General features: G+C 35.2%; 5 protein-coding genes and 1 long non-coding RNA gene across 10 annotated transcripts; 4 read left to right on the top strand and 2 right to left on the bottom strand.

Annotated features, from left to right (window-relative positions):
• The first annotated feature begins 685 nt into the window (after positions 1-685).
• Positions 686-1,296, top strand: LOC110013165 (phytosulfokines 3). Its single transcript, XM_020699039.2, has 2 exons — positions 686-854; positions 945-1,296. Exons 1-2 carry the CDS (start codon positions 747-749, stop codon positions 1,065-1,067), a joined length of 231 nt encoding a protein of 76 aa, XP_020554698.1. The 5' UTR covers positions 686-746; the 3' UTR covers positions 1,068-1,296.
• Positions 1,297-3,686: 2,390 nt separating this feature from the next.
• LOC148787008 (uncharacterized) lies at positions 3,687-5,555 on the top strand. The gene is made up of 2 exons (XR_016067368.1): positions 3,687-4,134; positions 5,256-5,555. It is a non-coding gene; the product is annotated as an uncharacterized LOC148787008 (long non-coding RNA).
• Positions 5,556-5,850: 295 nt separating this feature from the next.
• On the bottom strand, positions 5,851-7,083 carry LOC105177842 (protein PHLOEM PROTEIN 2-LIKE A10). Its single transcript, XM_011101108.2, has one exon. The coding sequence runs from the start codon at positions 7,081-7,083 to the stop codon at positions 5,851-5,853; it is 1,233 nt and encodes a 410-aa protein (XP_011099410.2).
• Positions 7,084-8,918: 1,835 nt separating this feature from the next.
• On the top strand, positions 8,919-12,717 carry ACR1 (ACT domain repeat 1). 5 transcript variants are annotated; one of them, XM_020699303.2, is made up of 9 exons: positions 8,919-9,226; positions 9,417-9,583; positions 9,801-9,910; positions 10,002-10,047; positions 10,582-10,696; positions 10,885-10,952; positions 11,039-11,713; positions 11,919-12,035; positions 12,124-12,717. In XM_020699303.2, exons 3-9 carry the CDS (start codon positions 9,840-9,842, stop codon positions 12,505-12,507), a joined length of 1,476 nt encoding a protein of 491 aa, XP_020554962.1. In that variant the 5' UTR covers positions 8,919-9,226; positions 9,417-9,583; positions 9,801-9,839; the 3' UTR covers positions 12,508-12,717. The 5 variants fall into 5 exon arrangements, with proteins under 5 accessions (XP_020554962.1, XP_011099409.1, XP_011099407.1 ...); XM_011101107.3 differs by lacking the exon at positions 9,417-9,583 and having other exon boundaries at positions 10,566-10,696; XM_011101105.3 differs by lacking the exon at positions 9,417-9,583 and having other exon boundaries at positions 8,919-9,222.
• Positions 12,718-14,847: 2,130 nt separating this feature from the next.
• LOC105177840 (uncharacterized) lies at positions 14,848-18,628 on the top strand. The gene is made up of 3 exons (XM_011101101.3): positions 14,848-15,564; positions 16,120-16,307; positions 17,767-18,628. Exons 1-3 carry the CDS (start codon positions 14,982-14,984, stop codon positions 18,433-18,435), a joined length of 1,440 nt encoding a protein of 479 aa, XP_011099403.1. The 5' UTR covers positions 14,848-14,981; the 3' UTR covers positions 18,436-18,628.
• Positions 18,629-21,722: 3,094 nt separating this feature from the next.
• Positions 21,723-22,573, bottom strand: LOC105177839 (uncharacterized). Its single transcript, XM_011101100.3, has one exon. It carries the CDS (start codon positions 22,380-22,382, stop codon positions 21,873-21,875), a length of 510 nt encoding a protein of 169 aa, XP_011099402.1. The 5' UTR covers positions 22,383-22,573; the 3' UTR covers positions 21,723-21,872.
• Positions 22,574-25,829: the final 3,256 nt, after the last annotated feature.

Below are 25,829 nucleotides of genomic sequence, written 5' to 3' on the forward strand. Positions count from 1 at the left end.
TTAAAATAGACTAGGAAAAAGATAAACAATGTTTCTAATTTTGGGGCCACTTGCTAAAGATGAAAATGAAATTATTTTAATTTTGTCAACGCTATTTTTTTCTAGACAACCCCATCTCGCCTTCCCATTGCCCAAAAAAATTGGTCCATAAAGCCTTTTAATTTAATGCATGTCGTCACACAATCGTCAAGTACTCTAGTTTAATGATTAAAAGTCGAATGTTGTCACATTAACTCAGTCCATTTACGAAATTTGGAGAGACTAAATATTTGTTGTGATTATATTTATATATATATGATCATCCTTAACGAAATTTATAGGATGTGAGTTCTGATTTTTTCATTTTTGTAAAAAAAATAGTGAAAATTATGAGGAAAAGAATAGGGGGAAAGTTAAATATATAAATAAAGAAAGACATGTTTATGTACTAGTAATAAAATAAAATTCAATCCAAGGGTATAGTTCCTGGTATTGAAACTTTCGCCCGACTTCCTGTGGTCTCCATCAACTTCTTCTTCGTCTTCTTTCCATAAAATCGTCAAATTTATTTACAACATTAATTGCTCGATCCCTACTTACGCATTAAACTAAAGTCGTTCTTTCGCTCTTCCGAGTTCACACTTGGCACATTTTACAATTGCCTCTCCCTTATCATCAACTCTATATAAACCCACACCCTTCCTCACCTCCTCGCTATCTCAACAACTATAACTCTCAAGAATCCACCAAACACGCCACTACACAAAATGTCTAAAGCCACAACCCTTTTCATTGTAGCCCTCCTCCTCTTCTCTCTCTGCTCAGCCTCTCGTCCCACGCCCACTGCTCACGACAAGGTGGAAGCCAAGAATGAGGTTTGTCATGCTCAAAAATTATCTCTACATATTACTTTGTTATATGTTTCATCAGTTTAATGAAGACCCTGTTTGGATTGATATATATAGGTTAAGGTAGAAGCAGGCCAAGCGGAAGAGAACTGCCAGGGAATTGGTGAAGATGAGTGCTTGATGAGAAGAACCCTCGCTGCTCACCTTGATTACATTTACACCCAACACCACAAGCCATAAAAATATCAGGAATTATAATTTTTTTTCTTAATATATTGTAGTGAGCTGTAAGATTTTAGCATCTTCATGCTTCGAAGCTGCACTAAGAACCTGGTCTTGTCTTAATTTTTTTTTTGGGGGGGGAGGGGGGAGGGGGCTGTTACTGATATTGATCAAAATTCCTACTTGAAATCATAGGTATGAATGTAAAAAAAGTTTTATAGTTTATTTGGGTTCTTGTTTCCTTGTACATGTTTTGTTTGTCTTGGTTGAGTTATCATTCTCCATCAGATTTGCCTTGAAATACTAAAACCAGAACGGCAGATGAGCGCCGAGAAATTGAATGCAGTGTAAGTGCCTTTATTTTCTTGGAGTCGTCGAGTACTCCACTGTGGTCAGAGACGGAATAAGTACATTAATGTGTGGAGTTATTTGGTAAGACATGAATAACTCAAGTACATTAATCGTATTAAATTTAAATTAATTATATGACAAATAGTGTAAGAGGTATTAAATTTGAACCAATTATATGACAAATGGTTTGAGAGAGTGTATTCGGTTGTGTGGATGGAATTGGTGAGATTGATTGGATGAGTTAGATTGAAGAGTTCATCAATACCAGATGTCTGTGAGGATTATAATTGAAGTGCCCCACCTAACTAGAGTCCTGAACCCTGGCACAAGATAAGTTATAAATCGATTTGGGATTACCAAACGCATCCTTCAATTCTTGGGCCCCGTATCTCTTGTTAAATATCTCTTATTATACTTATCATACGAACTGATTGTTTTTCATATCGTACATCAACCATGCATTCATCGGTGATTAATATGAGTTCAGCCAATGTTTATATACTCAAAGGATATTCATAAATGCATAAGAGCATCAAAGTATGAACCTGTTTGTTTCGGATCAGAATATATAGACATAAATATAAATGTGTGGCAAATGTATATTCTGTGATGCACTCAACAGGCTCCTTACGTTCTTATCATGTTAGTGCACAAGGTCAAGTTTTTCCATGCAGAAAATTGGCTGCACGCTTTGATTCTGACTTCACATTCTGACAATACGACCATGTAAACACACATTCTGTATACTATAATAAAATAACTTTACTTGCTAATATTTAGCAACGAAAGTTTAGTTGCTCGGAATTTAGCAATGAATTGTTTACAATATATATTAAATAGTGTAGATTAGCAACGAAAATTTTACTTGCTAATTAACTCGATGCTAACTTTAGTATTAAATTTTTTCATAGTTATTAAGCTATTTTCTTGTAGTGAATTTATATGAAGTCGGAAAGAATAATATCCCACGCAACGAAGTATCAGTCACACACTGCACCACAGTAATTAAATTGTACCAACATACAATGAAATGAGATGAAACAAGAATAAGGCATTACTGGTGAAGGGCCCAGGTCGATTAAATATCAACTTTTACAATGTGAAAATATAAGGAATTAATTGCCTGAAAAACAAGAACAAAAGTAAATCATGGTTAGTTGACAGTTGAGGCGTTATAGTTATTATCATTATTTATTGTGATGTATGTATAGATACGGCTGTGACCTTGTTGTCCTGACCATTTAAGTTTCTGCATTTTCGGCCACATCAAGATCAAGGACGCTCGTGGTTTTAGAGTGACCACAACAATAGTTGGCTAGCTTCTATGTACAAATCCTTCATGAATATCCTAACTCGATTCGGGTTTGGGAGTACTATAGTCAATTATATAGCAAGTATGATATATTTATTGAGTGATTCGTGTATAATTTAAAAAATTTATTTAATTACATGACAAATATGACATATTTACTATGCAACTAGTTTGATTTAACCAGTCCTGATTTAGGAAAGAATTTGCGAAACTTTACACTTCACCCACAAAAAGTAGTGGTTGAGATTAGTGATACCAAATCGATAATCTAAATGAGAATGGTACTTTTGAAAATTTAAAATCCTATAAAAGGTAATCAACGCAGTGTCGGTCAATGGACAGGCTATTAAAATAGCAATATGAATTTGTGACAATGTCAAAAGTCATTGTAAAAATAACCGAAGAATAAAAGCTCTGGGAAATGTGAGTAAAATAAAGTTGGAGCAGCTTTCTGAGATTCCCAGGAAGACAAACAGCAGAGTAGACAGCGGTGTGAAAGGGCACCCACCCACTAGATTCTGGTCAACTAGTTAAGAATGTTGCAGCTCCTGTTTAATTCTAAATTCTACTATGGTTAGGTACTTAATCGACGTTGCGTAAAGAAACCATGCCAACATGGATGGTGAGCCCGTAAAATCAAAACAGCTTTGAGCTTTCTTTGATAATAATAATGGAGTTGAAATGGGTCAAAAAACGTACCAAATGTTCTTCTGTCTTGGTGTATTCGTCGTATGCAGTCAGCAGATGGCCCATCTGCTACGACTTTCTGCACCATCATTTCTTTGCTTTATCGCGTTCATATGGGCTTCTACTCCCACTTGTGCTTCTTACATCCATATTTCCTCAAAATTATTGTAGTATGTATGTCTGTTGTCCTCGTCCACATTCACGTCCATGTCTTGTAAAGATATTGTCTATTTTGATTAGAGTTTATAAATTTATCCTTGAAAGAATGATTGGTTTTTTTAGTTATACGTCAAATTTATGAGTGAAAATTCATCATCATATGAAAACAAAACAAAGCATTTTTTAATTGTATATAAAAATTAAACGAAGTCTCAAATCGGGGATTTTGGATTTGGTTAATTGGGCCACCGTTAATCAAATTGAATTCGGCTTGATTTGTGTTTTCGACCCAATAGAATTTTAACTATTTTGATTGTTAGGGTTTCCTTTCAATCAGATTTTGTTTGGAATGCGGCCCAAATCCGTTGAATATCAATCAGCCCACCAGTGAAAGAGAAGAGAAGGAAAATCTGAAAAGCTGAGAGAATTGAAGCTACTGAAGAAGAGAGTGTAAACATCAAAATTGATTTGAGTTATTGTGGTAGGGGTTTCTGTTTCTTGCTAATTGGATAAAGTCTTACAGATGTTCGGTCGAAGAAAGTTTCTCTCACTGCCTCTAGTCATTGGAGCTGTCGTGTAAGCTCTTCCCACCTTTTCTATTTGATTTCTTTTCGAAGTTGTTGCATACAATTCTTCGTCACTAAATGTAAATTTGCACCTCTGAATCTGTTTAATGAAGTAATTTTATTTTTAAAATTTTTCCTTTATGGTTTGGTGAAATTGGAATTTTTGGTTGATTCCATACTGTAAGGGAGGTGGACGATGTCTTGCTTCTTTTGCCCTCAGCACTGTGTGAAATTTCCACGAGTTTCTGGTCTTTGGATTGCTTGCTGAAACCCTAATTGTACGCATATTGGGACATTTCCCGAGGGAATATGATCTTATTAGTATTGTTCCAGTTTGAAATTTACTGGCGACTAAAATGGAGCGCACAAGTACACACCCGGAAAGGAAAATTGTGATCTAGGGTTTCGGTCGTAATATTTGGTACTCGAAGACAAAGAATCATGCTTTAAATGAAATTTTGGGTGTTTAAATTGTTAGAGTAGCTGTTTTCTTGATTTAATGAAATTTTGGGTGTTTAAAGTGTTTAGACATTGAGTTTCTTATATGGTTGAGCGGACAACTTTGTAAGAGGTCATCAAGTTTGTTTGCATAAACTTTCTGCTACAGGAGTTAAGATGGTTTGATCTACCTATTAGACATCATTACCTCTGTAAATATAAAAACATCGAGTGTCGACTGATGATGTTGATGCATGTACTCTCTACAAATGATCTATTTCTTCTGGACTATATGTTTGAAGCTGTTTTACCCATTGTCCTCTTCTCTATTCTTGTATTCTAGTAAAAGTTTAGGATTCTGGGGTCATAGGATTCTAACTGATTATTACTTGGGAGTCACCATTACTTTTGGAGCTGTACTTGTACACACTACACATTGTTTTGCTAAGCTCAGAACACTCCACCCCTTGTGAGAATTAGAATTTTGATATCATGCCAGGAACATGAATGATTTGTGGCATCGTTCTTGCAAAGTTGTATGAGAAGCCTAAAGATGCACATAACTGAGAAGTGTGAATTGCATCATTTGGATAGTCATAATTTAGCTGTTAATATGATATACTTTAACTGGTAGAGTTTACAATTTTATAGGTCGTTGATGATCTGATCTCATTGTTTCACTGCATTCTGCAGCATAGGAGTTGTATCTGGGAAAGCCATATTTGGGCCCCCTCTTGATGAGTACTGGAAAAAGAAGCTCCAGGAAGAAGCAGCAGCAAAAGAGAATGATGCTGGCTCTGCTTGAATGATTTTGAACTTGTTGAGAAAAAAAACAAGCTAGGAGAAATTAGAATTGGTTTTGATTTACTGTTTCTTCCCCAAGATATTCAAGTTGTATTTATATACTTTATGTGAAATTAACGTCTCCAAGAATAAGTCGATCATCCATTTCCAGTTTTTCCTGCTAGACAGGGATGATTCTTGGTTCCTTCACATCTTGGTTGAGGCATGATACTCAAGTCTTCATCTTCTACTTATGCACAGCACTTCAATTGCAGCTTAAAATGATCCAAGGCACTTTGTGTTGAGAACACACAAGTCAACAGGAGTGTATGACAGAAACATGGATCTAAACGAACATAAACCTTTACGCAGCGAAACAAGCAACTCAACATTGCACATTTCCATCAATGTTCATGACAATGTCGTACGTGGTAATCTGGACTGTCACGAAGATAATCATTTGAGGGAGACAACGATTACTTTTGTAGAAAGAATATCTGGAAAGCTAGTTGGGAACAAGAACCCAAGGGCTGTTCAATATGTTCAAACATAAAGTAAGACACAAAGAAGTGACTGCAGACGATCTGCCACTCACATATCTCATTGCTTCAACTCCCCTATCGACCACTTCCTCATGGACAACATCAACACTTCTCTTCATGCACTCTGAAAGCTTCTGAAGCAGAAACTCCAGAAAACATCTGACTGTTTCGAAGGTTACTGTCCCAGTCATATCAAGAACAAACTTCCTATTACTTGGCACAGTCAATGTCGAGGACATCTTCCTCACCCATCCACTCTCTTGATTTTCATCGATCAATTTCTTTGCTCGAAACGTGGTTGGAACTACACCAAAAACATCTTCATCATCAATCTTGGAATAAGTAGATTTCAACTTCGAAGCAGCAGCTGATTCTGTAGTCCAGACATGATGAGATGTTCGGATTAACGTTTCTATTGCACCACTGCAGACAGAAACCAACATATCTCGTACTTTAGCTTCATGCTTAGGATTAGTCAAACCAGAGAAGATTTCATCATAGGTGTTGATATTCATCGTTTTATCAAGATAAACAGCCACAGCTGTGCTCACAAATAGTCGAATACAATCCCCGATCAGCTCTCTACACTTAGCCTCACAGGCAACCTCAACCAATCTGGAAACAAACTGATCTGCATTTGGAAGATCATTCAACCCAGAACCTCGATCCTGTTGCCATTCTGAGTATAAGGCCATTACCAGATTTCTAGCAAAACTCCCAACAACTACAGAAGCAAAACCAGAGCCTGAATCCGAAAACAACTTATCCATAACCCTGTCGGAGAAACCCGGATCACCATTCAAAGATGTACAATTTTTCATCATCTCATGTTGATATCCTCGCAGAATTCCCACTGTCAAAGCTCTTGTGATCTTAGTTACCGACTCGGAAAATTCATCGGACCTAGCAATTTTAGAAATTTGCCTCAAACTCTGAGGAATTTGATCAGAATCCGACCCCAGAAACTCTTTCAAATCTTTTGAAACAATCCCAATTCCCTCAGCTGAATCGGACACCATTTCAGCTACAGAAATGAATGCACCCAACAGTTTCAACAATCTTTGCCTCTTCTTAACAACAGAAGGCAAGTTGTAAACCCTGTACGCACCATAACCAGTGAACCCCAGCGCCCCCAAAACAAGAACCCATTTTTTCTTCGTCTTTGCAAAGTCTACACTTTTGTTCAACAGTTCCATAAACATACAAATTTTTTACAGAGTGAGTTCTCTCACTAAAATAGCTATTTACAACAACCCGCTGTAAGTTTAAAAGTAACAGATTCACAAAACCTGTACAGATAAAACAGCACAACAACGAACAAAAGCTTATATCCAACAGAAAAATATGTACACACACAGAAAAGAACAGCAGAAATGATGTATGCGCAACCTTGGGGGCAGAGAAAAAGGAAAGTGATGACGAGGAAGCAGTTTCTAAAGGGGTTGAGTGCACGTACAACACAATATGCAAGAAACCGGGAAAGAAGATTGCAGGTGAAGGTAATCTACTAGAAATCTTGAAGAGTCTTTAACTATGCTGATAAGAAGGGTGAAAAATCAGACGCTGAGGTTGCAGTATGTACAAGCGTTTGCAGGCAGCAGCTAAGATGGATATGGATGATTGGAACTCAATACATACAGTTATCTGGTAGTTGTGTGTGAATTGCGATGGGAGGATAGGGATGAAGAAATAATGGAACAGTCAGGGCGGCTGGCCCATGCTCAGTGTTCCAAACTTCTTGAATTGACAGATCAATGAGTGGGGATTAAACTTTGCTGGTCAAACTTGCTCATATTTGAATTACATAAACATTTACCTTCATATATGAGGCAATCATACAGAAATTGCCCGCAGTACAGGATACACTTTGATGTGTGTAAAAACATTTAAAAACTATAAATAATTAATATTTTTTTAAGAGAATATTGGGAGCCAGCATTGTTCCTGGCCAAGGGTTGTTCATACCCCTTGCTACTTCCTGATCAATTATGATAACACGGTCGTCAAGAACCGCACCGCCGGGCTTTCTCCAAAGACATTGCCCAAGCAAAGATAGGAAAAAGAACACGCAAATACTAAATTTATAATTATACTAAAATTAAGAAGAATTTATTCTATATGTAATACATATATATAGATAACATGGATTCTTTTAAGTATAACACGAATTCGCAACCAAAGATTTGAATTGAGGGAAGTTATCTAAAAATTTCAAAAGTTTTTGAAAATCCTTCAAGAAAATAATTCATTGTTTTGATTTTCTAAAAGAGATTAAAAAGTGCTCTATTCCATTTTTCTAGCTTATAAAATTTATGCTTTCATTTGTCCATTCACGTTAGTTTTATGTAAAATTTTCAAATATCTTACCAGACTTTTTATAATTTTATAAATATATTATAAGATATTTTATACCAATTCTAAAATTTAAAATTATTTGGTTTCATTTTCGTATAACACAAATTAAATATCTTCCCTTGCCTTGTTTTATTTTACTTTTAATTATTGAAACAGTACTAGTGAAAGTAAAAATATAGTTATTTACGTATATTCTCATTGAACATATTTATTTTTATCTAAATTATTACTTTTTATATATAAATACATATAAAAAAATTTAATCATTAAATTTATAAAATAATAATATAATATTTAAATAATGCTTTGACATGACATTATTAAAAAATTTAAATAAAAAAGGTATACTATCAATTTTTTTTAAATAAAAATATATTTGATGTGACACCTCTTGCAATTAAATACATAAAATACAAGTTTTATGGACTAACCCATACAAATTTTTATTTTTATATAAAATTAAGAAAAAATTGAAATAACAGTAAAAGGAAAACGTGGAGATTTTATTGTAAGAAGTTGATGTAAAAACCAGCACTAGGGCTGGTAGAATGTTTGAGTCGGGGGGCGTTTGACGATTTTAGCCCGTAGAACGAGCATCCCGAAAATGATTCCGGTCCATTAAAATTAACATAAAACACGGACGTGTCAGCTCCTGCGAGTCCGAGCCGCCGCGCTAGGGATTAGAAGCTGAGCGGGCCACGTCATCCCCCGATTTCTACGTGGCGTGTTCCAGCTCTGGATCCTCTCTGCCACCACCACCTCCGCCGTTGACTAAACACCTCCTCCACCCTCCACCCTCTCCTCTTCTCCTATTTAAAACACATATACGTATACTCAAGAAAATTACATACACTAATGCTTCCAATTTGCACCGCTCTATATTTCCCGGGTTTATCTCTCTCTCTCTCTTCTCTCTCACTAAAAGACCAGAAATTCTCCGGGTTCCAGATTTCCCCCTTCAGAGCAGCTTAGTTTTCTTCGTAGGTAACTACTTCATTGTTTTCGTGGCTGAATAATTTTCTATTCTTATCTAGCTAGGAATTCTGGGTCAATGTTTATACATATTTTTCCTTCTTGGAGAAGAAGTTCTTTCTTTTCCAATTTAACTACGTACATTTTGATGCATATACCGTTTTTCTTCCAATGAGTTTTTGGTTTTTACTCTTTCTCCCAGAAATTTGGCTTCTTTTCAACGTCGTCAGGAAGGAGTTTCTTGTGTTTGTCGAATTGTTTCTGCAGTTTGATCAGTGCATATCTGGAATTGATCCATCTTCTCTCCGTCTAATCCCATTTTTGCTTATTCGGACTTTTCAAATCCAAGACGACTATTGGAAAATTCACGTGGGTTAATTTCATTTTTCTTGCTTCACCTTCAAGAAGGGTTATCTCATTCCAATTTCTTGATTAGTAGACGTGAAAAACAAGAATACGTCGTTTCGCTTATTCTTCCTATATATAGATTGCATTGCGTTTATCAATTTCTCCACACGTTTTGTAATTTGTCGTCTTGTTTCTTTCCTCTCATGTGCTTGAATTCTTAATTTCTTCTGCAAATCAGTTTCTGCAGTCTCATCCTCGAAAAGTGCTTCGGGAGCTCATGGATATTACTTACAGGCCATACATTGATCCAGAATTCGAAGTACTTATCGAAAGAATCCATCCACCGAGGTTTGTACTTCTCATTAAATTCTTTGTGTTTGCACTAGACTTTAAATGCTCAGCATTTGTTTGCTTACATCTCCCTTTTTGGGGTTTTCAGGGTTTGTGTTGACAATGATACTTATCCTGATTGTACTCTTGTCAAGGTTAGTATATATGCAGTTGTTTTCATTGCAGAACTATGAGGATTACTTTCTTGATTGTTCGTATAGATTCCTGTAGAAAGAATTAACTCCTTGAAGTTCTTAAGAACTTGTCTAATGATTCGTGGAACCTTTACGTTCTTAAGCAAATCAACTCTAATCATTGGTTGCATCCTCATCAGTTGTTAGATTATGGTTGTAATAATTCTGGCCCCCAGAATGTAGCCAACAGCTCAGATATCTCAAGCTCTTATCAACTAGGAATATTTAACTATTTCTTACCCGGAGCTACCTTTTTCTTGCCTGTTCTGGGACCAACTTCAATGAATCCATGTCCTGTACAACTAGGAACAAAATTTATAGTTCCAATGTCCAGTCTGCGCTCTGATGTTAGTTTTAATACTGTGGTCAAGATGGTGGCTTTAATCAAGAAAATGACCTCTGACTGTGAAAGAAAGCTTTTACATTTGTATCTACTCATTTACTGTCATTTTTCTTTTCTTTTTTCATCAAACCCACAGCCTTTTTCGCTCACAGGTTGACAGTGCTAATAAGCACGGGATGCTGCTGGAAATGGTCCAAGTTCTTACTGATCTTGACCTCGTGATTTCCAAATCTTACATCTCCTCTGACGGTGGTTGGTTGATGGATGGTAAGTTTATAAATATATTAATTTTAAGTTTATTTGAAAGATCAGAATTGGAACAGTGCAATAGTTTACAATATCTCAATTTAGTTTGCAAATAAGAAAATGAACTCTCTGACTCGCATCCAAGTCATCCCACCATTTCTTTTTGTGTTTGTATTCATGTGGGGTTGTTTTGATTGCATGGTTTACAGTATTCCACGTGACTGATCAGCAAGGGAACAAACTAACTGACGAAAGCCTTATACATTATATCCAAGAGGTTGGTTTTATCTGTCAAATCCGATGTTCTCTTTGCCTATTTCTTCAATTCAATATTCGATAACAAGAATGATAATTTTGTTATAGGGCATTTGCGCAAATAGGCAGGCCTCCAGGGAGTTTAAACCGATCATTGGTCGAGAAGTCAGGCCCCGGCACGTCTCGACAGAACACATGGCACTTGAGATGACGGGGGTCGATAGGCCAGGTCTATTGTCAGAAATGTCAGCTGTCCTGGCTGAGCTGGGATGCCATGTCACTGCCGCTGTGGCATGGACTCACAGTAGCCGAGCAGCATGCATACTCTACGTGGAAGATAGTGCAAAAGGCGGGTTGATCGATCCTTGTCGGGTAGCCCAAGTGCAAGCTCAGCTTGAAAATGTGGTGGAAGCCCATCACTACAAGGATGAGCGACGAAGTGTGAGGTTAGCTGCCCCAGTCCCAGGCCAAACCCACACGGAGAGGCGGCTCCACCAGCTTCTGGCTGCCGATGGAGACTACGAACTATGCTGTTCTTGTTGTGGTGGTATCGGTGAATGGGATGATTTTAATGTTTTGGGAAGGTGTCATAAAGGGCGGAAGAAGGGATGTGATGGTACACATGTAAAGATAGAGAACTGTAAAGAAACTGGTTATTCGATTGTTACTATAAGAAGTAGAGATAGGCCCAAGTTGTTATTCGACACGGTGTGTACTTTGACGGACCTGCAGTATGTAGTTTACCATGCAGCTATTAGCTCTCGGGGATCAACAGCATTCCAGGTAAGCTTACAAGGGAAATTCAAGCCGGAACTAGGTTTGGCTCAATCCACACCAATCACATGATCAGGGAATCAAAATTGCCATTTAACTGGTATCTTTGCATTTACCAGGTGATTGATTGGATTTAACCAAACCTAGTTTCGAACAAAACCATGTTCAATCCCAAAGCTTCAAATCTGAGTTGTCTGATTCTAATTGTCTACAGTTCTTTCATCAGGAGTACTACGTAAGGCATAAGGAAGGAGGCATTTTGAGTTCTGAAGGTGAGAAGCACAGGGTCACTCAGTGTTTGATTGCTGCCACAGAAAGGAGAGTCTCTCATGTATGTCACACAATACTTCATTCCATCTCCTTCAACAGAAACAATCAGCTTGTAATCTTTGCTTAATTTGACACGTTAACATTTGCAGGGATTGAGACTGGACATCTGCACAAGAGATCGAACAGGGCTGTTATCCGATGTCACAAGAGTCTTCCGAGAGAGCAGCTTGTCCATAACGAGGGCAGAGATAGGCACTCGTGGCAAGAAAGCAATCGGAACGTTCTACGTGAAAGACACATCAGGGCAAAATGTGACTCCACAAACAGTGGAAATAATCAGACGAGAAATCGGAGGCAGCATTACAGTGGTGGAGAACAAATCATCAGGGACATCACCAGAAGGCAGCCCTTCAAGAACAAGTACAAGCAGTAGCAGCACGGTAGAAGCACGGTCGAGCTTTTCACTGGGAAACTTGTTGTGGGCGCAGCTGGAGAGGCTTTCCAGCAATTTCAGGCCCATAAAATCAGGATGATGATCTTCTTGCAGTGTAATATCATTAGTTGCTCACTGTAAATAAAGTACATATATATATCAACTCCACCAATTACCGGGGGAGGATTAGAGTGACAAAACCATATATATATATATGTGTAAATAGGCTTCTTTGCTCTTGATTTCACTTGGAGGTACGTAGATATGTTAAGTGAAATGGAAATGGTGCATCCGTAAGGGATTCTTCAAATATGTGAATTTCACTAACTAGAGGAGATCAATTAACAGAGAACAGAGCGTGTGCAAATATCATTAGTGTTGGTTATAGTCCATGTCTGATCCTCGGATGGATAGTTTTTACAAAGAAGTGGAGTCACTATGTAACCAATTAGGAACAGAATCACAGTTGCATATTATGTCATTTTTCATTCGGAGGAAGATTTTATAAAAGTGATGCACATATATTATATAAACTAAAAGATGCAATTAACAGGTGTAAATTAAAAAAAAAAAAGAAAAACTTTGACAACAAATTTGACATTGAGAGACTTGACTCTCGTTTGGCCCTGCCATTGAGCCTATATTGAAATTTAACTACGATATATATATATATATTTATGTGGGGATATTTCCAACATCTTCTGGGAGAACTTCATCATTAGGAATGAAACCTACAAAGATCAGGACAAGGTATGTGCACACTGGAAAGAAGGACCTTGGAGGACCTACTATATAAAAATATCTGAAGATCATCAGAAACTTTTGGATACAAAAGACAGAATGTCAGAAAAGCACCGTCAGTGCCACCCGCACTACTCTGTTGCACAGTGTTGGTCCCTTGCACCACTTTTTGTCTTTATCAGCTGGGCCTGTACGGACCATTACCCTCTGTCGGACCAAAATATGATCCCAAGGATCATAGAACATATAGATAACTCTCCACCCCCAAAATTAGGTTAGGACACTCTATCTCATACACATAATTACTAAATAATTGTGGGATTCCTACTGACTTGATCGTCGAAGAGCCATTGTTGGAATCCCTTCCGGCTTAGCTCTAACATGTTTCTGTCTTGTAGATCCACCTTGATTGTACAACAGCTAGTGGACACTTGTTTTTGAAACCTTCAAAGCCCTTCTGCTCAGCAGCAAATACCTTGAGTATTTTTGGGATACAACATATATTTATATAACCAATTCATAAAATTTTGAACGCCAAAGATCAAATGTTTTGAAACTTATTATCTTATAATTATTTATGAAAAAAAAATGCGAGCAACATCACTTCGATATTCAAATGAGCAAATTATCTTCCTACGAAAAATATAGCAAGTTACGTCTATGTATTTTCTAAAATACAACAATCTACCTTCCTATATTTTTTAAAAAATAAAATAATTTTCCTCCATAAACAGATACATAAACCCTAATTAATTAATTCGGACAATTACGTCTACCACCCCAAACTTTGGAAACTAGTAGAATTATATTTCTCATTAAAAATAGGGTTAAATACAGTCACACACCCTTGAAGTATCCACCCCACATCAATTATCTCCCTAAAGTATTAAAACGTTAAAAATCCCCCGACCTTTATATCGTAATTTTATGCATGTCTAAATTTATTTTTAACTTGGTTTGACAAACAAGTAAAATTAAAATAAAATGAGTTACCAAGTACTTTAAGATTATAAAATAAAAATAGCTTGATAACTAAGTGAAACTAAAATTAGACAAATAGCGATTTTGGCATTTTAAAATTCTCTTTATATTTTTTACAAAGTAATTTTTGTAAGGGTAAAATGGACTTTTCAAACTTAAAAAGTAAATGTCAAAATTCTTTTATGTGGGGCTTAAAAATATGTTTTGAAGTGATTAGGTTGGATTATTATAACTAAAAGTGATTGACTTCAAGTTTCACTCAAATAGGTATTTATTCACCTGTGGATATGTATTAATTTGATGAATGATCATTCCATATAAAATATTAGGAAAGGTAACAATTTATACCTAATAAATTTTAATTAGGATATAATCATTAAAAATCCCCAAATATTGCCAACAAACTCCCTTACATACATCTAAAAAGTTATTTGATATTTAAATCATGTATCATTATATTTATTTTATTTTTTTTAAATGAATGAATTACAATTACATCATAAATTTTAATTTTTAATAATTAATATACATTGAACCAATGAGGTGATAATTACTATTAAAATAAATAATATTCACACGATTCGAACCCATGACTTTTTCATAAAGTTATATGTTTGGGGTTGAATGTGAAAAGTAGAAAGATGAGGGGTTCAATGTAAATTACCGACTATTGTTTATTTATTTATTATTTATTTTGTGAATATCAATAATGGTTTTGAGGGTGCGAAATAAATAAGAGAAGCCTCTAAGCAGAGTAGAGTGTGTTTTCTCCCAATTCCCACGAAAAGCAGATCGCCGGCCACCCGACCCAAATTCCAACCCAATACCACTGTCTACTGTTCACAAATCAAAATGTCATGGTTGGCCCGATCCATCGCTAACTCTCTCAAGTTCGATGACGACGACGACAATGACCTCAACCCCGGTCAAAAACCCGACCCTAAAGAGTCCGAAAACCCTGAATCCCAAAGCGACGACGGTAGTTTATCTCCGACGTCTCCGTCGCGCGGCGTCAAAGAAGACCTCTCGGAGCTCAGCAGAACCCTAACCCGACAATTTTGGGGCGTCGCTTCATTCTTAGCACCTCCGCCGCAGCCCGAACAGAAATCCGACCCGGATGTATCGGAACCCGATCAGGGTTCCATTTTGGGAATCCGAAGTGACTTTGCTGAGATTGGGGGCAAGTTCAGGAGTGGAATTTCTCGGCTGTCGAATAACATCAACGTTTCTGAAATTACTAAAATTGCCTCGAATTTCCTGCAATTGGAATCGGATGAGGAGAATGAAGAGACAGGGAGGAAGGTAGATTTCACTTCCTTGGGGAAAGGAGCAGTTGGCGTAACTGAGGAAGTGGTGGCTTTCGCACGTGACATTGCGATGCATCCCGAGACCTGGTTGGATTTTCCATTACCTCAAAATGCTGGAGATGATGTTGGTATGTTGAAATTTATTACTTTCAGCTGTTCGTTATTTATCCATTGATTTATGAATAGATTCTCGGCTACTGTTAAGCAATTAATGGTTGCTGTGATTAAGAGTGGGGTTTCATACTAATTAGATTCTTTAAGTCATGCGCTGATTGTTATTTGTTGGTCTTTTAATGCGTGATGATTTACATTTCCACTGAGTAGATTACACAACTGTTCATATGATACTATTAAATTTGTGTTCAAAGTGTCTCTGTGATTGTCAATAGGCACATTGTTAAGTATTCAAGTCTTTTGGTGAATTCTCCATGAAACAGCAAACCATAGGGAGCTGTGTTCTTGATATGTCCATAACCTTTTTCATTGATTAAATTGAACTCCTTGTGTACATTATGGATCTTCTGTAATGAGGTCTGCTCTTGGCATATTTAGGTGCATAACACTTCTGTCACTTCATCAATTTAATCTCTTCTTATTTTGTGATATGGTGGCAAATTATAATGTTTGGGTAAAGAATTTTGCATGTGACAGAGATTTGACTGGTTATTCTTTGTAAACAATAGATTTTGATATGTCCGATGCCCAACAAGAGCATGCATTAGCAGTTGAACGGTTCGCCCCGAGATTGGCTGCACTAAGGATTGAGCTTTGCCCTGAATACATGAGCGAAAGCTGCTTCTGGAAGATTTATTTTGTACTCGTTCACCCTAGACTAGTTGAAGAGGATGCTGAACTTCTGTCAACACCACAGGTTCTTCTTCTTCATCGTACCATCATACTTGTCTCTCATTCTTCTAATTATTACTCTTCCTTTAACATGATTAAAGTTTGAGAGAACATAATCTGGTTATGGCTGCAATTTAATTGATTGAGTAATCGATATTTTTTGTTATCTTTGGCACTGGAGCAAATTTTTAATTGTTCTCGAATCCCCAGTTGGCGGTGTCCTCTTGTAAGGGGAGAAACACTACTAGTTCAACAAAGCTTGTTTGCACATAGGTAGTCAGTGTTCTACTTCTAAAGTAATAGCCTTACATCCTTCTACGCTGTGCATGTTCATTCGACCCTTTTTTTTACCTAGTAATAGGTACATCTATCTAGCTTGGTTCTGGTGTGTCTAATGAAGGATGATTCTTTAGCTGTGTAATTGACTTGTTGAGTATTTTGTTTCAGAAAGTCACCTCTGTCTTTTCGTGAAACTTCATTTTCTGCAACCTTTTCACCTTGGTTTTCCTTTGATATCTAGTTAAGTACTTTAGTTTGCATGTATATCTTTGGAGAGGGAACAGGTTAGGAACAGTTGAAGCTTGTATACCATCTCCTAACGATCAATGATAAAATGTTGAGTTTTATCAGCACTGCACTGCAATTGTGTGCATGATTGATGTTAGAGATCTTCCATTCAGATGCACTTTAAAAATAACACCAACATTGGTTTGGGATCAGCGTAAAACATAAAAAAGAAAGGCAGGAATTAGCCAATTGTCTAAGTTCTCACTATGTTTCGCTGCCATTTGACTAAAACTGTGTGATCAAAGTATTTGTTGCCAGGAACTTGTTTCAGTGCCTCCTAGTTCAAATCAAACATTTGATAGTGACTAGTGGCTTTACATGCAGCTTCAATGCGATGCACCTTCTTGTTTTACTGTATTACCAATTTTCTTTCAACACCACTACCAATGACCATAGCATGTCTACTTTCTCCAATTTTTTCCTCCCATGATTTTAACTTTTCTTATAATATAGTATTGGTTTGTTCCTGTAGAACCATATTTCTTGCAACAGCAGGAAGTCATTTACTGTTAAACATTGGTCTTGATCTTGAAACCTTTGGAGCTATGACTTTCTTATCTGTTGTCATCTTTGTGGGCTAGCTGTAGAATTGTAGCGAGTTGTGACACCTTTACTACTAAAGTTTCTATGTTGAACTTGAGCTCGACTTTTTTATTTTGTTCCTTGTTTAGTCCACAGGTTTAGCACTTCTCTGGACATCCATATGCACGTTCACCTCGATGTGTGTGATTATGTGGATTCAACTGTGTGTCCGCATCTTGGAAAGAATAGAAGCCACATTGTTCACCTCTCTGTTTCTATTTTTTTACTTTTGGGGGGGGGGGGTTCACTGTTAACAAATAACGAAAATCATGCATACTATCTTACTTTTCCTTTAAGTTCCAAGGTTATTAATCTCCATAACTGCCCCTGCACAGATAGTGGAAGCCCGGGCCTTGCTGGCACATGAATTGAAGAACCAAAATACAGCTAGACCAGAAGATTTGTCTGAAAAGAGATCTTTGGACCCAGAGGAAAATGCTATTTCTCGTCCGGAAGAGCACCTTTCAGTGCCATCACCTGTCATTCCTAAAAGCGAGCATGACAAAGCATCTGACGTTAATATAAGCACTTCAGCAGCAATATCTACTCCTGAAGTAGTGAAGCACTCAGTCGAGAGAAATGAAGTCCAAATTGTTGACAAGCCTGTCATTGAAGAGAATGATGCTGGTCAAGTTAAAGATCCACACTCAATATCTGGTCCCTCAAATGTTTATGAAAAGAAAGATGAAGATGATGCAGATGATTGGTTAAAGGAAGAAACTTCTGAGATCGGGGGTGCTGTTGGAAATATCATTCCCGTTGAAAACGAGGATGATGTGTCATTTAGTGATCTTGAAGAGGATGATGGAGACATTCCCACGAGTTTTAGAAAATCGAATTACAGTTCTGATAAAGACTCCCGAGATTGGGTTCAATTGGGAAAAAGCCCATCAGACAATTCCAAGAATATCGATGTGAAGCACTCTGACAAGGAAAATGCAAATGACAACGAGACTGAGGGATCAAATGACTGGCTAGATGTTGATGACATTGTCGTGGCTTGATTTGTCAGGTAATGTGTCTTGTTTATGATTGCGCTGTGAATAGATTCATTTTAATGTCTTGTATTTCATTAAGGTTTTATAAATGATAATGCTTGTGTACATAATGCACCCATAAATAAACCTTGGATGCTGATTTTAATGTGAAAGATTTTATTAAAATGCCCGGTGGAGCACTGAAGCTCTCTTCGCAAAACTGGATATCTTTCAGATGGAAGTGATGATTCGGGTTTTAAGCTGCCTTTCTGTAATTCTTAAGTCCCTGTCATCGAAATTTTTTCTTTGTTTATCTTCATCTACATTTGCTCTTTTTCCTTTTCTCTCTTGCATTTTTCTATCATGATATGATAGGTGGAAAAAAATCATGATATGATAGAAAGAATATTATTATTATTAAAGGGACGCCAACTCCAAGCGGCTCCCAGGGGTGGCTTTTTCGGGTTGAGCCTATCAGATCTTCCCTTCATTTTAAGATTGAGGTTCAAGATTTTATCTTATTTCATGTACTCCAATACAAAAAGAAGTGACCTATTTATACGTTTCAAAATCACAACCAAATATCTCGTCTCCTCAATATAGAAGATCAGTCTATGAAAGAAATTAATCAACATCATGATGGAGGGATGAACCATCAAATCTTTGCTACTTACTAGGGGATAAAATTGATTATGGAAGATGAACACCCGCACAAAATGAAAAGGATAATCACAGTGTCTTTCTTTAAGATTTGTATAATTACACTTGATTTTATGTGATTTGAAGATTATATTTAATGGCCTTGATATTTGTTTTTGTTCAATAAATAAAATTTTCCACAAATTTGTTGAATTTGCCAATATTAAAAAAGAAATAAATAAAAATTCATATTTACTGTGGATTGATTTATTATTGATTTATTGCTGATCAAATAAATTTTTCTTATCAAACTTGTACAATACATGTAAAGGAAACTTTCTTCAAAAAATTGATTGTATATTAATCAATAATTTTAGTTAAAAGTACATGTAAAGAAAATCAACACAAAAATTACTGCAAAAAATAGGTCCATTCTCACACTAAAGATTTCATTATGAAACATGCACTTGCTGATTGTGATATGACAGATGAATAGTGAAATAATAGAGTTAATCGGCCTGCTACTCTCTACACAGATTAAATTAAATGCCTGACAAAAATTTCCTCAAGACTAGGAAGGGAACACAATGAGCCCATAGGCTGCTTAAATAAATCAATATTAATGAAAAAGTCAAATGTAATAATATGTAAAAAATATGAAATAATTGAGTAGTTAATCAAGAAGACTATGTATGTCCCCTGCCCTACACCTCCATTAATAGAAATGCAGCTACCCTCGTGCATCTGCTACTTAATTACAACCAACAAAGTCAATGTCAATTAATGAGTAATTTTCTTGCTTGCACTGACATGTTGTCAAACCTCCACTCTTTTCTGTACAGTGAGTTGCCCCATTATCCTCAGCACAGGATAGCGAGATTAAATGTCGAATTGAATTAAAAATGAATTGTTTGTAGTCCATTTACAATTCATTTGATTGCAGTATTAGGATAAGAGAAAACAACTATAAATCTTAAATGTCCGATTCATTGCAAATAATCTAACTTGTTTTTTAATGAATCAAGTTAGCACGCAAATTACGTGTTTATGTATGAAAAGAATATTCCGAGAATGTTGAACCATGTTATTTCTGCTGTACAATCATATTCCACAGAGCCCTTCACAATGACATCTTATCCTTATTACTCCTTTAATTGGTACATGCCCACAACCCGGCCAAATGGCTGCACCTCGTCATGCAGAAGCGGAAGGAAAGATGTTTCGACAAGACGAGTTTGTAAGGAAGGTAGACGGGGTCAATGTTGATCTCAACGGGCAACCAGCTTCAGTAGAAGACGATGAGGAAGATAGGGAGTGGAGGCAAGAAGAAGAGCCAATTTCCCTTGACTTTGTATGATTTTGACAAGACTTGCAATAAAGATGGGGGGTTTGTTTGTCGTTAGTGGAGCAAATATTTGGACATCAATTTCAACTCATTGCCCAATTTGTCCTGATTGGCTTCATAACTTACCCACGTTGCATAGGTTATCTTATCTGGTGTAAAGCTGATTAAATCAGGATTTGGTTGGTCTGATTGCAATACATCTCCAGGGGTAAATTACAATTATTTTTATTAAGATTTGACATAATTATAAATGCTCCTTATTTTTTAAAAATTACAAATATTAAATTACACTTTCTTCCCATCAAATAAAAATGTTTCACATTAAAGTTGTATCAATAAATTATTTATCAAATTACATACGTACATACACGTATGATTTGGACGAGAAGTACTAACGTTAATAAAAAAAGTTACATAAACTTTCAATTAATGCCCTTCATTTAACAATTTTCAATATATTTTTATACTTATAAAAGGGTAAATATAATATATATATATATATACATATATATATAAAGTGAGGTTAATATTATTATACCGGGCTTGTTCACAGGGTCGTCTATGATTTTCATAATGGCCACTGAATTATTTTTGAATTTGTAGTTGACATAAAATTGTATAACTAGAAAACTGTAAATATTTGTTAGTTTTTCATATTTTAAATACAACTCTTGATACCTGTTGCTTTTTTTACTTATTTAAGCATTTTTAGACACTTTCTATTGGAATTTGACCTCCGTAAACTTTTCAATTTTGAGATAAGTTAAAATTTACGTTCCATTACCCATTTTTGTTAAATTGTTAACGGAAGGAGCAATACACGTGAGTTGCACATGCTCTTTCCGATAATAATTTAATAGAAATGGGTAATGAGACTACTTATGGTACTAAAAATGGTGAGTTGTAAAATAATAAGACCAAAATCACAATTGAGATAAGTTATGGAATGTAAATTATAATTTTCCAATCAATTTATAAACATTTCAAACTTTATAATTCTTCAATGCAATCTCGCTCATACATTCGATTGGATTCTAAATAGGAATTTTTAAAATACCAACGCATTATAAAAGAAAAAAAATATTATTTAAATTAAATTTGATTGAATTAAATTAGTTATAAATAAATATAAAATACTTATTATATAATTAATCATTTTTCTTAAATTATAAATTAATTATACGATAAATATATTACAATTATCGTATTCAATTTCTATCTATAACTGGATAATTATGCACCGAATCTAATTATTCAAGTGGAGGAAAAATCCGTCTACACATGTATATACACATTGCAGTTAATGATGATTCCAAGGAATGGACATTGATTGAAACAAATTAAGACAGCTGAAATTAAATATATGAAAAACTACGTATTACATCCAAAATATTATACGTTAAAACTCCGTATCTTCAATTTCACAATTATTCTTCAGCAGAGAATTTGAAACCAGACATATAACCGGGAAAACGAAAAATCATGGACTTAAAAGAACAGATGAAAACCATGCAAGAGATGAAGGAGACAAGCTGAATCCAAGTGGACTAGCTGTCCCCAAACTACCATCGAATGATTTCCAGTGCTTTTCTTCTGGTGCTTCCGCCGCAAAACCAGGGCTGCTGGTTAATGGCATCTTGATGGTAGGATGAACGAGTGGCGTCCGATTCGGCGGCGGGGTCACCTCCTGCAGCCGCGTCGGGTGGAACTCAGGCGCACCCGTAAGTTTCTGGACAACATCTCTGAAATCGGCGGGATCCACCTTGTAGATCTTTGGCGGGGTTGGCGGCATAGGTGCGATTGGTTTCTTCAGAATCACGTTCTTGAACGGCAATTTGCGAACGGAATGGAGCGCGGAACGGTAAGGCGGCGGCGGTTTGCCAGTCTTTTCTTGGTGCTGGTGAGCTGAAGAGTTAGATAAATTGGAAAAAGAAGGAGATGAAGAAGAAGAAGCTGAAACATTAGTAGTAGTGTATGAATATAAGTCCATGATTGATTCTTCTGTCTATGTTTTCTTGCTATATAATATGTTGGTGTGGATTTCTGAATGAATATAAAACAACAAGTTAGAATAGAAAAAACGATGAAAAGATGGTGGGGGTGGGGTGCTGTATATATAGCAAAAATGTTGGGGAAGAAGTTTCATTAAGAAACACGAAAATACTTGAAAATCAAAATAGTTTCACGTCAGGAATTGAATTGAAATTGCTGAACCGGTTAAATCATTAATGTTTCGTTGAATTTTGGAATTCTAACTAGCTCTATAACTTATCATTTTAGGTGGGTGTATTATGAGTCTGTGGTGGTCCACTTATAATATTATTAGAGGAAAAGTGACGTGATTTATCATGTATTAAACGATTAGTACACTTTTTGTCCTATTGATTATGAAATTTAATTATTTCTCTACGTGTTTTGTTTTTATTAAGATACTATTAAAATCTAATGAAAAAACAAAAGAAAATTTTTTATAATTCATGAAACTAGAATTCCGTAATTAATGAGACAGTTTATGATCCGGGACAAAAAATACTATTTTTCTATTCCTTAATCTAGCAAGAATTGAGACTAAATTTTACAAAGTTTTACGAGTTTGAACCCCCATAAGTATGTAAAATTGGTCACTTTGTATGATATATATATATATAGCAGTAAGGAAACTTATAATACTTTATTCCAAGAAAATTGAGCTTAATCTTTAATACTGGTGGGGTTGGAGGGATCAAATTGAATAATATTTAAATAAATTGTAGCGAAAAAAATAACATACAATCATTAAGTTTATTGAAAAAAATAATTAATAATAGATATATTCTTGATAAGGGTTTTTTTTAAAATTCAAAATATACATGGATATAGTTCTAATTCAACCGATACCACTACTATTACAAAATATACAATGCATAACATGTCAAAATTGTAAAATTTATTGATAAATAAAAAAATAACATACTATTATTAACAGGAGAAAAGAAGTTGAAAAGGACGGAAAATGCAAATAGTTGGAGCTTATTTTGTCGTGAGCGTCGGCGGCAGGGGGTAAGTGATGACATTAGATTTTGGTGCGCAAGTTTGACCAAATTAAAAAATTGCCTCCATTATTGTCCCGCTGTTCTTGGATTCTGGTCCTCTTGGAAACTTTCCACCTTTTCCTCATTATATCCTTTAGTCTCGTAATCTAAATATTTATTGGGATTAAATGCAGTTTTCCTTCCCTAATTTAAGATTTTTATTTTTTTAATTTTAATTTTCTTTCATCCAAGTTTGCCTTCAGACCGAACTCACAAAAAGATGCGAAAATTAAAAAATACGAAACTCAAATTACTATTTTAAAAAGTTAGAGGACAAGAATAATGGCAAAAATGAGCTAACACAAATAGAAATCCCAATTTTAAAAAATTATATGAGATGCATATGTATTTTTTGTTTTTTTTGTAAAAAGTGTAAATTCAAGTAAAAAAAAATTAAAATTATGAAAATTAAAAAATTACCGTAAAAAATTAAAAAAAATTAAAAATAAATTGAATTATGAAATAAAAAATGCATTGAAGCACAGATATTGAGGGCAACCATCATTTGGTGCAGTTTTATCACATTGCCAGCCGCCTGAGTATCCTCTCTCTCTCTCTCAAATTATTTTGAGTTAAAATTGAGTCCGTACCTTCTAATTATATACCATCAATATTTCATGTTGAATGCTAATTTAGATTAATAACCAAAAAAGAGGAAGATTATCTAAAAAAATTTCAATTGTTATTCACGCTGAATATGTATTTTGAATGGGGGACAATTACACTTCTGTCTTCTAAATTAAATTTAGTGTAATTATACGTAAATTTTTTATAATTTTGAAAATTACATCTAATACTCTTAAAGTTTGATTTTGTTAACAAATAAGTCCATCCATTAGTCAAAATTAACTAAATTTACTAAATTTAAAAATAAATAAATATATATATATATATATTTACCAAAATATAGAAAAAAAATTATTTTTTTTATTAATATCGATAAATTTGATTAATTTTAACTAATGGGGGTACTTATTTGTTAGATGGAGGCAAATTTCAGGATGTTAGATGTAATTTCACAAATTACAGAAAGTTTACGTGTAATTTTACAATATCTCAGGAAATGCCAGTGTAATTATTCTACTTGAATTTTATTTAAATGAATTTTAACTCAGTTAACATAAATTAGTCTAATCAAGTAACTAATTCGGTATCTTTAAGGTAATTTTATTTATTAATTATTAACTTAATAATTGAGCAATATCATGGAATATTTGTAGAATGATCTGAAGGGAAATTGATGATAATAATATTTATGAATGGTGAAGTAGCCTATGGGTGGTGTTTTCCAGTACTTGGGACGTAAATGCATGAGTTGGATCACTTGATAAAGATACAACAACTATGATTTTGTAATAATACATAAGTTTGGATGGCATTTTGTGACTGCCATTTGTCTCTTCATTTTATTAGGTGGCGGCGCCGCCACCACCTCCTTTCACTTCGCCAACTTGCCTCATATTGTCGCCTGCCATCCCTATAACTACAAATATCTTTTCATGTATGTCTCTTTGTATCTTATATATATATTTGGATTTATTTAATAAGTGCGTGCGCGCGGGCTTACAATTGTTGATCGTTATCATATTTATAATAAAAATTTAAATATTTATAAAGATATTTAATAATATACGTTCTAATTTATATGTTGATTTTCACATGCGGCCCAACCTACACCCCCTTCCCGCAGCCAACGTCGTGGAGGACTAGCACCTGACAACATATGCCAATGCATGCCTCCTAAGGAGCAGTGTCAGATTTTATTATTTATCTTATTTTTTTTAAAAAAATTATCTAATTAATTTTATATGTTTTGGAAATTGGAAAGATATAAATTTTGGTGGGCTTAAAACTAGTCTAATAAAATTAGTATGAATTCACCATAAATCCTATATATTATTAAATACAATTTGACATCTACAATAATTTAGATTTTGTCCAAACGACAAAACATTTAATCTAGTCCTAATACTTTCATAAGGCACACACATAATTTGTTGTAAACTCAAGTTTTGGTCCCTATGAGAGATTTTCTGAAGCAGTTTAAATTCATTGCACTTTCCATTACAAACACTCAACCAACTTGGGGTTCACTTTCTCATATGAAAACAAGAGCTCCAACAAAGCCAAAATGTATTTGAGTTTTATAAAATCCATGTTCATATCTATACATATTCCCATGTTAGTTTGAAAGCCTTTTGGTAGGTAATCCCTTCAAATTAATAGTGGCCCAGATGCTAAATTTCAACCCTAAATATGTAAGCAGCCACGTAATATTAATCGTAGGGCTATTCACACATGTCATCAAATTTTCTTTTTCTGCCTTTCCATCAACATCCAAATAATAAAATCAGTTCGCTCGATCA

Source organism: Sesamum indicum, linkage group LG9 (genome assembly GCF_026168435.1).
Source record: "Sesamum indicum cultivar Baizhima isolate 11 linkage group LG9, ASM2616843v1, whole genome shotgun sequence".
In the NCBI taxonomy this organism is placed as follows: domain Eukaryota; kingdom Viridiplantae; phylum Streptophyta; class Magnoliopsida; order Lamiales; family Pedaliaceae; genus Sesamum; species Sesamum indicum.

Bases quoted from the DNA above. Each gene is read 5' to 3' on its own strand.
- LOC105177839 (XM_011101100.3), bottom strand. From the start codon at position 22,382: ATGGACTTATATTCATACACTACTACTAATGTTTCAGCTTCTTCTTCT.
- LOC105177840 (XM_011101101.3), top strand. From the start codon at position 14,982: ATGTCATGGTTGGCCCGATCCATCGCTAACTCTCTCAAGTTCGATGAC. The intron at 15,565-16,119 runs GTATGTTGAAAT...TGTAAACAATAG, and splicing joins AAATGCTGGAGATGATGTTG to ATTTTGATATGTCCGATGCC. The intron at 16,308-17,766 runs GTTCTTCTTCTT...GCCCCTGCACAG, and splicing joins AACTTCTGTCAACACCACAG to ATAGTGGAAGCCCGGGCCTT.
- ACR1 (XM_020699303.2), top strand. From the start codon at position 9,840: ATGGATATTACTTACAGGCCATACATTGATCCAGAATTCGAAGTACTT. The intron at 9,911-10,001 runs GTTTGTACTTCT...TGGGGTTTTCAG, and splicing joins GAAAGAATCCATCCACCGAG to GGTTTGTGTTGACAATGATA. The intron at 10,697-10,884 runs GTAAGTTTATAA...CATGGTTTACAG, and splicing joins CGGTGGTTGGTTGATGGATG to TATTCCACGTGACTGATCAG.
- LOC105177842 (XM_011101108.2), bottom strand. From the start codon at position 7,083: ATGGAACTGTTGAACAAAAGTGTAGACTTTGCAAAGACGAAGAAAAAA.
- LOC110013165 (XM_020699039.2), top strand. From the start codon at position 747: ATGTCTAAAGCCACAACCCTTTTCATTGTAGCCCTCCTCCTCTTCTCT. The intron at 855-944 runs GTTTGTCATGCT...TGATATATATAG, and splicing joins AGGTGGAAGCCAAGAATGAG to GTTAAGGTAGAAGCAGGCCA.